The following is a 12,825-nucleotide window of genomic DNA, read 5'->3' as shown; positions in this document are numbered from 1 at the left end:
TATATATATATATATATATATATACACACACACACACATTCCCTTTAAAGGATGAGGCTTCCTCTCAGTAATTGCCTTATTAAGCTTAGCACTGTATAAGTATCTGCTTTGTCATATTGTAAATCAGCGGACCCAATCACATGCTGTAGACCATAGCATAGGCCGCTTGGGCCGTTACGATTTTTAATGCGCTTTTTTTGTACATTGCACTACAGTGACTCAGTTCTGTAAAACTTAAAACCAAATGTATGCTGGCAAAGGGAAGAGTTAATGATACCCCTCCCAGTGCCCACGTCTTCTCTTTGGGAGCTATGTTGGCTAAAAACATCAGCATCTGGTGCATTGAAGATGTGCCAGATACCTGAGCTCACTTTGCACTCTGTGGTTCCTTTCTCTGGCCCCTGCGTCACTAATGTGTCAAGTAGCAAGCAGTGGTCTCTATGCAGAGCTCCAACACACCCCTTCCCAACCTCTCCAATCAGTACGGAGCATGAACTCCATGTCAGAACTCAGCATGGAAACCACTACTTCCCCAAAGCGAGCAAGGGTCCTTCTTTGCAGCACACTTGCAGGGAATGGCTGTTGATGAAGCAAACGATAAGCATTGCACAACATTTGTTTTGCTCCACTTGGAGTATATTAAAAACTGATTTAACTGAAGGTTCAATTGGGCTTTAATTCTTTTATTCTGTTGATGACAGTGGCTGATTGTATGTGTACAGACTGAATAATTAGATATTTCCGGTTCTACATTTTGTTCTTTTAGAACCTCCAGTGAAGATCAGCCAACCTCTCAAAGACATCACTGTGGCAGAGAAGGACAAGGTGACGTTGGAGTGTGAGGTGTCCAGGGCTAATGCCGAGGTGAAATGGCTGAAGGTAAGTGGGATTCTCTGCATAGCAATGCCTTTAGTGCTACTCACATATAACAAAACAAAAAAATGAACTTGCACTAGGGCCTTAGGTTACAATTGCATCTGTGGCTTTGGTATACCCCCTGCATCTTCACCAATCACGAAGGAGCATTTCCTAGTAACAGCGATGAGTGAAATGATATTGGCAAAATTGATTTGCCACGTAAATTACCGATTTTGGTGTTGGTGAATGTCATGGATTGGGACTCACAGGTATAAACTGGAGTCAGGTATGTGGACCCTTTCCACTACACTGGCACGGACACTTAGAGAAAAGGGTCCAAGCAGTGTAGGCTGACAACTCCCAGAGCTGGAGTACAAGCAGGGAACAGAGCAGGTATGTGAATGAGGCAGTGGAAGTCAGCTTAAGCTGGAAGTTCACATACAAAGAAGGGTGCTGCAATGCTGAGTAAGTGGCAGGGGTTCCCCAGGATGTGGAATCTAAGAGCCAGACGGTATTCACCAGAGCTCCTGATGGTGGAGATGGGCTTGGCTGCGTGCTGACCCCAGGTCACAATCCCTAGGTCCACCCAACTCACCTAACAGGTACTGGGTACGAATCAAAGGTTAGGGACAGGCTAAAGACTTCCAGGGACGAAGTGAAGTAAAGGGATTTCCAAGGACAAAAGCGAAGCACAGGGCAGCCAGTATACAGGGATTTCCAAGGACAAGCCAAAGGTTCGGTACACGGGAAAACTTTCAGGAATTCAGGGTAAATCACAAATGGGGGGCTCAGCAACTAGCTTAGTTTAAATAGAGACAGGAAGGGGGAGGATCTACAGGATTAGCCACAAGCGGACTGCACTGATTGGCAGAGAAGCTGCATAAGAAACAGCAGGAGAGGTCGACCGACGCCTAAAGCTTGCAGACAGGTGCAAGTGTGAGTCAGGTTTAGAGCACATGTCTGGAGGACTACAAGCACCAGTACAGCCCTGCATGCCTGCAGAACCAGGGGTAAGAGATATGTATATACTTGTAAAACTACAAGTAACAGCTCAGCTGCAAGTCTGCAGCTGCACTGTGGCAGTGAAACTTGCCAAATTGTAAATTCTCAGTACATCTGTGAAAGTTCTCCAGGTCATGGTATATCCAGTAGTAGCTGGTCACATTCAGAGAAACCTGTTCTGTAATGTTAAAGACATTTCACAGCTTCTCAAAGCCAGTTTTTCAGTTCAAATAAGTGAAGGAAGCATGGAATGTGTCAAGGCAGATATTGATTGTCAAAGAACAGGATATGAGGGGCGAAAGTTGTGGAACCTCCATATTCTAGTTACATAATCCCACCCTTGATGTATGCAAACAGGTTAATAGGCTGAAGGTGTGAACTGTAGTCAAAGCGCCCGGGGTAGAGATCATAAATGGCATTATATGTGGAAGATAAATGGTGTTGAGTGCCCCCACCCCTGTTCAACGATGGCTGTTCAAGTTTGACATAGATGGCCTCTTTGACGCCTTTTGCAAACCAGTTGTCCTCTCTGTCCAAAATGTGCACCTCACTGTCCTCAACAGAATGTCCACTTTCCTTAACGTGTAGAAAAACTGCTGAGACCTGGCCTCCTGTTCTTGGACAATCAGCTTCTGCCTTGGCACCTTCCATGGTGATTGGATCCTGTGTGGATGTAAATGCTGGGGTATATTCCTGACGTGCATGGAAGGAAGGGTCTGTGCTAGGGTATCGTAGTCATATGTATGTTTCCTCTCATTTCAGGATGGACTTGAATTACGACCCAGCAAAAAGGTCACAATCATCTCCCAAGGCAAAAAGAGAAACCTCACCATCCACAAGTGCGAGTTTGATGACAAGGGCACCTACGTCTGCGATGCCGGGGACGACAAGACAACCGCCATCCTAACTGTGAAAGGCAAGTTGGAGATCGTGATCTGTAATACAGAGTTTAGCACTAACACCAGCCGCCATGACATCACTAACCACCCATCCTGATTTTTCTTTCTTGATAGTTAATTGTGAATTCTGTTGATTAATTATGCTATAAAAATGGTTTACAAGGGTCTTCCTTAGTTTAAAGGAGAACTATGGGGTCAGGGCTTTTCCCCATAGTTCTCCTTAGGGTAACGGGAGGACACAAACTAGCGTCCTCCCGTCACCCTAAGCTCAGTATATAGGGAGCTACAGCTTGCGGTATACTGAGACGCTGCAGCCGGATCGGATCCCGACATCTATGTCTGGATCCACCCAGCTGTGTGAGTGACAGCTGGCTCTGCCTATCTAGAGGCAGAGCCAGCTGTACCCGCCCCCTCCCCCGTCCGTTCCGCCAGTCAGCGCTGGCGGATCGGAGCGGGGAGAGGGGAATCCAGCCCCTCCCCTGTCACGGTAGAGAGCGGTGACAGGATCGAGAGGTGAGCGAACGCCGTTATGTGTTCGCTCACCTCCCGATCTACTGAGCCGACCTGTGACAGTCTCATTGTCACAGGTCGGCTAGAACTATGAGGTAAGTGAAAAGCACCCCCCTCATAGTTCTCCTTTAATGATGACATTTTGATCATAGGACACAATGGCCTTTACAGTACAAAACTTTGGATAGAGTGGGGAATGGTTGGAACCCCTGTCCAGATGGTTTCATCAGGATCTATAAACCTATATTTCTTTTTCTATGAGAACTTTAACCTCCATGGCGGTATTCCCGAGTGTAGCTCAGGGTTACTTTTCCATACCATAAGCGGTAATCCCGAGCTACACTCGGGAATGCTGCATAACATTTACCTATCTTGTCCCTTGAGCAGCGCTGTGTTCTCCGCCCGATACCGGCATCCGTCTTCCGGGTTCCGTCCCTTGCGAGCGTACGCAGGATATTAAAAAAAAGAACGACGAAGACAAAAAAAAAATCGAAAAAAAAATAGGCCGAAAAATGACATGAAAAAAAGAAAAAATCATACCGCTAGGGAGGTTAAAATACCAGTAATTCAAGATATGCTATCTTTATCTAGCAGAGTTAGACTTCCTGTTCAAAGATATTCATACATATAGTCCCATATCTCTACACAGTTTTAAAGATTTGACATTGTATTTGACATTGTATTTAGGTTTCCCAGTATGCTAAGAACAGTCATTTAAGGCTACAGGAGGCTCACCAAAGATTGCCTGCGGTGTCCTAGATTGGTATTACTGAAAGTTTCCCGTTGTGATTAATACACAGCAAGTTAGCCATCTGTAGGAAAGTTTATCTGTATTGTATTTAGAGGTAAAAAATAACATTTCCTGTATATTTGTACAATTTTACCAGTTATTACATTTTATACTTGTGGTGTAAGTTTAGAGCTCTTGGGACAAGTCCATTTAAAGATAAACTTTCATTGTATCTGATACTGTACCTTTGCTTGACTTTAATAAACAAATTGGGCTTAAAATAAATTGATTACAAACCTGGGCAATTCAAACTAAGCATATAGTGGGAAAATTTGTGAGGAGTGGTCACCTCTAGTGAAATCTTCATGTCAAACCGATCAGGAGATCCAGAGATACAAACTACTAAATATACGTTCAAATCTTGACTTGTCCTGTAAAAATCAAATTTGACTTCTCCCTCCCTCCCTCCCCATTCCTGCCTCCTGAGTTTACCTATTGGTGATTGATGCCATAAGAAGGTGGTAGATGGTGGAACCAAGCTCAACTGTACAGCAAAAGGTATGATCTGTATCTGCTACACCATATGGTCAAACATTAATTGACACCTGATCATCACACCTACCTATGGAAATCACCAAAATGACTGAGTTCAGGTGTTTCCAGTGAAGGGTACTGTTAATGCTTCATCATACGAAGCCATTTTGCTGGAACTCCTGTGACAGGTGAAAGAGGAAGAGCACAGCACAGCACAGCTCTCCCCTCTCCACGGAGCGGCAGGGTTAATTTTAACCCTGCCGCTCTGATCACTGCAGTGAGAGACTCGGCGGCGGAGGACGGAACCAGAGGAGAGAGGTAAGTGCAGGGGGCAGGGGAGGAGGCTGCACACTGTTTACATGTGATCTCGGTACATCGCCTAGTTCACATGTAAACGAAAAATCGGCTGCCTCACTCTACATTTAGTCCTGCTTGTGCAAAGCAGGACTGAATGTAGAGAGGGCAACTTCCCCACAAGGACACCGCTGCCGCCCCTCTGCGCCCTGCCGCCGCATGGCCGGACGTCGGTGGCCTTGTGGGGAATCCGGGCCTGGGAGAAGGCCCTTTTTATGTTTTAACTATGACTTTTGCCCCTGTGTACAAAGCCAGCTCCATATAGACATTACCTGCTGAGTTTGATGTGGAGGAACTCGAGTGTCTGCATGGAGCCCGGACCTCAACCCTACTGAAAAACTTTGAGATGAGTAGGAACGCCAATGGTGAGCCAGGCCTTCTCATATAACATCAGTAACTGACCTCACAAATGCTCTTTTGGGTGACTGGACACAAATATCCCACAGACACACTCCAAAATATTGTGGAAAGTCTTCCCAATGAGTGGAGGCTGTTATAGCCCCAAAGTGCAGAACCAACTCCATATTAATGGAACACCTTTGGGATGAAATAGAGAGCAAGGTCTCATTTCAGCTGCCTATATCTCTGGATCTGATCATTGCTTTGACATGGGTTTTACACTGAAATGAACCTCTACTGGTGTAATTTTTCATCATATTCTAAGTTTCAATTGCTGAGGTTTGTAACAGGTTCACATTAAACTGAACTTTATCTTGTCTGGAGCGTTTAATTTCGCCAAGTTACTGTTGCCTTGTGGATTGCTTTGTATCATTCATCCATCATCACCCTCCCTCATCTGAACCATAGCTCGGGAAATCCATTTCATTAAGCCGTTGGTGGATGTGGAGGTGGAGGAGAAGCAATCGGCCTCGTTCCTCTGTCAGATCTCTCACGATGATGTCCAGACTCAGTGGTACAGAAACGGTGTCAAGCTGAGGGCGGGAGAGAATGTAAAGATGCGTCAGGAAGGTGAGTGTGCAAGGTGATGGTATTAGCTTGAAGAGCACCTGTCTCCTCAGGACAGGGAGAAGTAGTCCTTTGCTTGTGAAATCACTGGATATATTTCAGTGATGTTTATGGCACACTTTGACATTCAGCCCCTCATACTGGGTTGCAGTGGCCGGCATTACCTTAAAGAACACTGCTTAGTACTGTTTGCATCAATGCCCACCCACTCAACAGAGCTCAAATGCTATAGCAAAACCGTAGATTCTTTTTTAGTATTGGGCAGAGTGGGGAAATTGATAGAACCCCAGTCAGATTTTGACTGGGTTCCCCATTTGGTATATTTTTTCTATTTCCTGTTCTGGAAACAGGAAGTGGTGCAAAATCATGGAAAGAGGAATGCAAACATTTATCAGAGCGTCGAATCTTCCACTTTTCTATTTAAAATTAAATACAGTTTTGCCTTAGGTTACACTCTAATGCAGCCTTCATGTTCAGTCTAGAAGTGTTCAGAATCCTTTTCTGTTTTTACCTTCCATTCTATTTCTTTCCTTTCCTCTTCTTTTCCTTTCCTTTCCTCTTCTCTTCTTTTTCCGTTCCTTTCCCTTCTTTTCCTCTTCTCTTCTTTTTCCTTTCCTTTCATCTTCTCTTCTTTTTCCTTTCCTTTCCTCTTCTCTTCTTTTTCATTTCATTTCCTGTCCTTTCCTCTTCTCTTCTTTTTCCTTTCCTCTTCTCTTCTTTTTCATTTCCTGTCCTTTCCTCTTCTCTTCTTTTTCCGTTCCTTTCCCTTCTTTTCCTGTTCTCTTCTTTTTCCTTTCCTTTCCTCTTCTCTTCTTTTTCCTTTCCTCTTCTCTTCTTTTTCCTTTCCTCTTCTTTTTCCTTTCCTCTTCTTTTTCCTTTCCTCTTCTCTTCTTTTTCATTTCCTGTCCTTTCCTCTTCTCTTCTTTTTCCTTTCCTCTTCTTTTTCCTTTCCCGTCCATTCCTCTTCTCTTCTTTTTACTTTCCCTTCCTTTCCTCTTCTCTTCTTTTTCCTTTCCTTTCCTCTTCTCTTCTTTTTCCTTTCCTTTCCTCTTCTCTTCTTTTTCCTTTCCTCTTCTCTTCTTTTTCCTTTCCTTTCTTTTAATTTCCTTTCCTTTTCCTTTCTCATTTCTCCCTTTTCCTTTCTCCTTTTCTCACTCTGTCCTTTATCACTATATTACACCATACTGCTAATAAGCAATACAGTGTATAGATAAAGGTAGGACTCCACACATTTAGGGGCAGGATCTACTTTTGTCCGCTATAAAATGCAATAACTACGATGAGGATACTACACACCATTTCACCTCTCTTTATGTGATATTCAGTAACTTTGTCCCTGCATTATATATTTTTTATTCTGATAAAGATACGTTTGATTCCAGGGAGGACCTATTCTTTGATCTTCAAAACTGTTCAGTCTGAAGATGCCGGAGAAATTAAATTTGCGGCAGAAAATGCAGAATGTCAGGCCAATCTGCTCATCAAAGGTGAGTATGGTATTGTTTGGAAGCATTACCCTCCAAATCAATCTTAAAAGCTGATTTCTAGGCAAGTGTTGGAACTTCTTGCACAGCCACACAGAGAAGCACAAGCACACAGTCAGATATGCATGCTGCACATGGCTTGGAAAACAGGAAGGAAGCCACAGCTTTATTCTCTACCTTATTCAATACAACAGAGTATATACCATAGCTATAACATAACTTATAAACACTGCCATCTACTGACCGAAAATGTATAATGCAGGAGTTGTTGCAATAGATACAATAATGTGTATTCTAACAGCAAGCAGCTGAAATCTTGAAACACAGATACAATGATCTTCAAGGGAGGAATGATTAACACAAATAAAAGGAGTAAAAAAAGATATCTTTACTAGATTAAAGATATTAAAATGCCAATTACAGCGCGTTAAATTGGGCAATATACATTCAAACCAAATCTATCTACACCCTGATCTTAATTATCTACAAAGTATTATTTATCTACTCACTTAATATGACATAACTAAGTCAGGGAATCAGGAATTGTAATGGTTGTGCTTGTGCTCCTGTCAATATGGAGTCTTTACCATTGCCAGCTCACAAGCATGACCGCTGGTCCTCATCTCACCTTCATAGTTACATAGTATTTGAGGTTGAATAAAGACATTAGTCCATCAAGTCCAACCTATTAGGATCTCATTCTAGGAGTACCCGTACCCCTGTATATTACGGTCCCTTAAGAAAACGTCCAACGTCTCCAAGTCTTCTCCAAAGCGTGTGGTGATTGTGTGAACTATTTCCTTCCTACAGTGCTATCTGGCTGTCCTCACTTCTTGTCACATTATTCTTATTATATTATACAGGATTTATATTGCGTCAGCATTTTGTAAGTAAGTACAAAATGTAAGTAAGACATTACAATACAATTCAAGACAAGATGGTAAGAAGGGCCCTGCCTGTGAGGACTTACAATCTAAAAGGGAATCACTATGCCCCCCTCTTTCCTCGCCTCCTTTCCAGCTAAGCTTTACTTGGCATGGCAACTTCATGAGCTTTAAATGAAGGAATTATAAAAAAATAGTGAAATACTATTAACCTCTAGTTTCTACATGGAAGAGACTGGTGTTTCCAAAACTGATAGATATTGCCATAATTATAAAAACAGGGAGCTGTCCATGCACTTGTTATTCTGACTCCGATTGTTGTGATAGCGATTTATCCCTTGTGAGACCTCTATGCCTGGCCTGTATAAGCAGATATACTCACTGCGGACAATCCTTGTCAGATAGCTGAACTCGTCAATACCGTTTCATCCAAAAAGATTGCTTTATTCTTAACATCAGGGTTACAGCAGATGATAGGAACAACAGATGAACGGTTTCAGTATTGTGCGGTCAAAAGATGATGCCTTTCCTAGCGTACTGTGCAGAGTACATGTGTCCTTGTTACATGTGGCTGTTAGCTGTGGCCATGACACAGGAAGTACTGAACTCAGGAAGAAGGGTGGGGCATTGCACACGAAGGAAATGTGTCGTCACATGAGGAAAGGATTACAGAAAAACAGGTGTGTTATCACGAAAGGCCACAAGATGGCACCATAGGAACTAACATATAAAACGTCCATAGAAAATGGTATAGAGAAAACGATCTATATAAAACTATCTACTAACATTAATGTAATAACATATTCTATGCCCCATTGTGGCGGCACACTTGTACAAGGACTAAAGGGCATTAACACAGCATACCCATCTAGACCAGATCAGCTGTAGGACATGCAGAACTTATTCTTTGGTCTTGCACTTTTGTCATTGAATGTATCCATTTATGATTGCAGAACTTCCTGTCAAAATCACCAAACCCCTGCGGGATAAGATTGCCATAGAGAAGCATAGGGCATTCCTCGAGTGCCAAGTGTCCCGTGCCAACGCCAAGGTGAAGTGGTACAAGAAGGACAAACAGATTCAGCCAGGCAATCGATACGAGATTGTCAGCGAGGGCTTGTACCGGAAACTGATCATCAATGAGGTGGAATTCCCGGATGAAGACACGTACACCTGTGACGCCGGGGATGATAAGACCTCCGCCCAGTTGCTGATTGAAGGTAACTTGCTTGTAGAGCTACTTTGACTGGTCAAAGAGCTGGGGGGAACTGTCATGTGGTAGGCCACCCAGAAACCTTTTCAATTCCTAAAAAATGTCGTCAGTGTGAAGGCATTGTGTTTCCTTGAGAAACAAGACCAAATCAATATCTGGTAGTCTGGTATTGTTCCGCCTTTAGAATGCTTAAAGCAAAATTCTACCTTTTGGGGAAATTTTTTTTTTTTTTTAATGTAATAAGATTTTATTAGTTTTATGAATAGCAACACAGATAAGAACAGCCCTTTTCACATATACTTATACATATACATATATCCCCATACATATACATACATGTCCTTATATATACACATATATTGGGCGTATCATTATATCTCATATAGTAATTATTTCTCACCCAAAAAGGCTGCAAAAATTTGATTAACATTCCTTTATATATTTATATATACCCTCCCCCCTTCTAACTCTCCTCCCAATCGTCGCCCTCCGGGGGAAAAAAACATGTTTAGAATCACAACTTATTATTAAAGGCAAAACTTGGATAGTGTGGTAGGGTTAGACTCTTCACCAAGGTTCTTTTTTATGTCACTGTTGGAGAGACTCACCCCTCTGTTTCTTGTCAATTGTCACTGCGACAGAAACAAAGGGATAATCCTAAACCTTACAGTTGTCTAGAGGGCAAGATGTGAAGGTAAATCTTCCAAAGGGGACAAATGTTCTGGTGACAACTGTCTAAGGCTGGGCACACACCTTACAACCATCGCAAGACTTTTGTCTTGCGATGGTTGTAAGGTACTTAAAAAAACGTACGACCTGCCTATGTTGCATAGGCAGATCGTACTTGCGATGATCGCAAGCCACGCCCCCTGAGGGGCGGGCTTCCGATGACCGCAATGCCGAACGGGCAGTGTGCGCTTGCGCACACCGGCCCGTACGGCTGTTATCGCACGGACATGCCACAAACCCGCCGAACATTGTACGATGCTCGGCGGGTTTTCGAACATGTCCGTAAGTTTAAAGTCGTGCGACCTTACAGTAGTAGAGGTCGCACGGCTTCCACACACCTTACGATCATCGTACGATCACGGGATTTCCAGGGATTATCGTACGATTATCGTAAGGTGTGTGGGGACCCTTAGATGGGAAATCCAATCAGTTCGGGGAGTTTCTTCTCATTTCCTGTTGGTCTCCATGCATCTTCAGGATACACGCAGACATAAAAATAACCTGAAAGGTGTTTTAAGCCTTCCCTACTCTATCCAAAACTGAAAAAAAACATTTTGCTTTACGTACACTTTAACCTTTTATGACCAGAGGCGATAAAAGGCTAGAAGCCCAAATTTAGCAACGCCAGCATAGGTTGGTTTACTTGACATCAACTCTGTTTGCCTATCTTAATTATCTTTACTTTGTTTTTTAAGAACATTAAAGGCTTTTATTTGGTACACTGTTTCAATAAATTCCCTACTTGTGTTTTCTATTACAAGCTGAGAGATAGACGTTGTTGCACATGCTCGATTGCGTCTATTGACTATAACGGAATTCCCATCAATAAGATACAGACATCTGCATTGTACTGCAGTACCTCTCTGTACAAGTCTGTCCTTTATTCTCTTTCTCTTATAGTCACTCTCTTAGCAAGAGACTGTGTAAGATTTACACTAGATTATAGTGGTGACTTTACTGATGGTAGAGGGAAAGTTTAAGCAGTGAGGTGGCTGCTACACCGATACCTGGTGTAACAAGGACACTCCACTGTAGACAGGAGCTGCAAGTAAAATGCAGTTTTATTATGGGCAAACACCAAACATCTCGTTCCTTCCACAGGGTAGACCTCCCCTGTTGCACAAGACAGTTTCTAGCAGCAACATAAAGGACAGTCTTTTAGTTTTGCTCTGTAGCTTTCCACAGCTCCAAGAAACTCACACTGCTCACCCCACGTGAGCCCTCACTCTGCTCTCTCAGCAGTGTGTCCCACAGGTCCTAGGGTCACCCACCTTCCCGACCTCTCCCAGCCTTCCCTGGCTGTTCAACGTGTCCAGCACTCACCTGAGTCTGCTGTGCTCTGTGCCTCCTGCACCCACACAACTCTCACACAATGAGCTCTGGGCTGGCTTCTTATTCGCAATGAGGCTGCTCTCAGCCACCTGATCAGCCCAGGCTGCTCATTAGCAACACCTTGCCCCAGGACTGGAGATTTCCTCCCACCCAGAGCTCTAAGAAATCTCCAGATCCCAGTTACAATTCTGAAAACCTGGAGGAATCTGGAAGGCCAGGTTCTTCCTTATATAATGGTTTACTCTCTGGACCCTCTCAGCCCCTCTGGCTGAGAGTCCTGGGTGCCACAGTTGCCAAACTACACCGTGGCATTGGCTTACACTGCCACACTGGACAGAAACCCTGGATTGGTTGAATGGGTTACCTGCAAGCATTTGTAGAGTTATTCATTCTCATGTTGATCGGAATGACTCGGAAATAACTATTCCTTCTTATCTTTTTAAAGAACAATCTATCAACATTGTAAACGAACTGAGCGACGTAGAGGTGACACAACCCGAGAAGGCCACATTTGAATGCGTGACGTCTATTGTGTCCATCAAGCCAGCAAAATGGATTCTAGGCGGCGAAGTCCTTCATGATGGAAAAGACGTTGCGATCGAGCAAGAAGGAACCGTCCACCGTCTGATCTTTTGGAAAACGTCTCCAGAGATGACTGGAGCAATTCAATTCCATATTGGAAAATCCAAATCGACTGCAAATCTGGTGGTAAAAGGTAACTTGATCTCCAGCGTTTGTGCTGATATACATTTATTAAAGTAATTAAAGTGGAGCTATGGGCCAAACCAAAAATTACACACGCTACATGACCAAAGGTTTGTGAACAACTGACCACCACACTTACATACGTTCCTTAAAGTGTTTTTAAGGTAACAACAGTGCTGATGTGTTGATCCCTTGTGGCAACTCCACTGGCCTGCACAGAGCCCATCATTGGAAGGTCAAGGTCTTTGAGAGTCAGGTCTTCTCATCTAACATCATTACCTAACCTCACAAATGGGCAATAATTCCCATAAACATACTTCAAAATATTGTAGAAAGTTTCCCAAGAATAGTGGAGTATATTATATTTGCAAAGGAGATGCCAACTCCATATTAATGCCCTTGGTTTTTGAATGGGATGTCCAACAAGCTCCTATAGGTGTGATGGTCAGGTTTCCACAAACATTTGGCCATATTGTATACTTGATATCCTCAAGTTACCAGCATTGCAGCACAGTACTTACCTTAAATCATTTAAGGTTGGGTCTGGTTCACTTTAAAGACCAAATTTACCTTGGTGCAGATATATTGGTGCTGAAAATAACCCCTCCTACGCTGAGCTCTTGGA

The 12,825-nt window shown here is 43.2% G+C and overlaps 1 protein-coding gene across 1 annotated transcript in view; it reads left to right on the top strand.

The window, feature by feature from the left end:
* OBSCN (obscurin, cytoskeletal calmodulin and titin-interacting RhoGEF) overlaps nt 1-12,825 on the top strand; it is a 233,575-nt gene that overhangs the window by 53,061 nt on the left and 167,689 nt on the right. Inside the window, exons 22-27 of the mRNA XM_018558648.1 lie at nt 767-879; nt 2,623-2,776; nt 5,695-5,856; nt 7,236-7,340; nt 9,175-9,441; nt 11,941-12,210. Coding sequence (XP_018414150.1) covers nt 767-879; nt 2,623-2,776; nt 5,695-5,856; nt 7,236-7,340; nt 9,175-9,441; nt 11,941-12,210 — 1,071 coding nt within the window. The remainder of the gene's footprint in view (nt 1-766; nt 880-2,622; nt 2,777-5,694; nt 5,857-7,235; nt 7,341-9,174; nt 9,442-11,940; nt 12,211-12,825) is intronic.

The sequence above is a fragment of the Nanorana parkeri genome, unplaced genomic scaffold, assembly GCF_000935625.1.
Source record: "Nanorana parkeri isolate BGI_ZX_2015 unplaced genomic scaffold, ASM93562v1 scaffold351, whole genome shotgun sequence".
In the NCBI taxonomy this organism is placed as follows: Eukaryota; Metazoa; Chordata; class Amphibia; order Anura; family Dicroglossidae; genus Nanorana; species Nanorana parkeri.
This window is presented reverse-complemented; position numbering and strand designations above follow the sequence as displayed.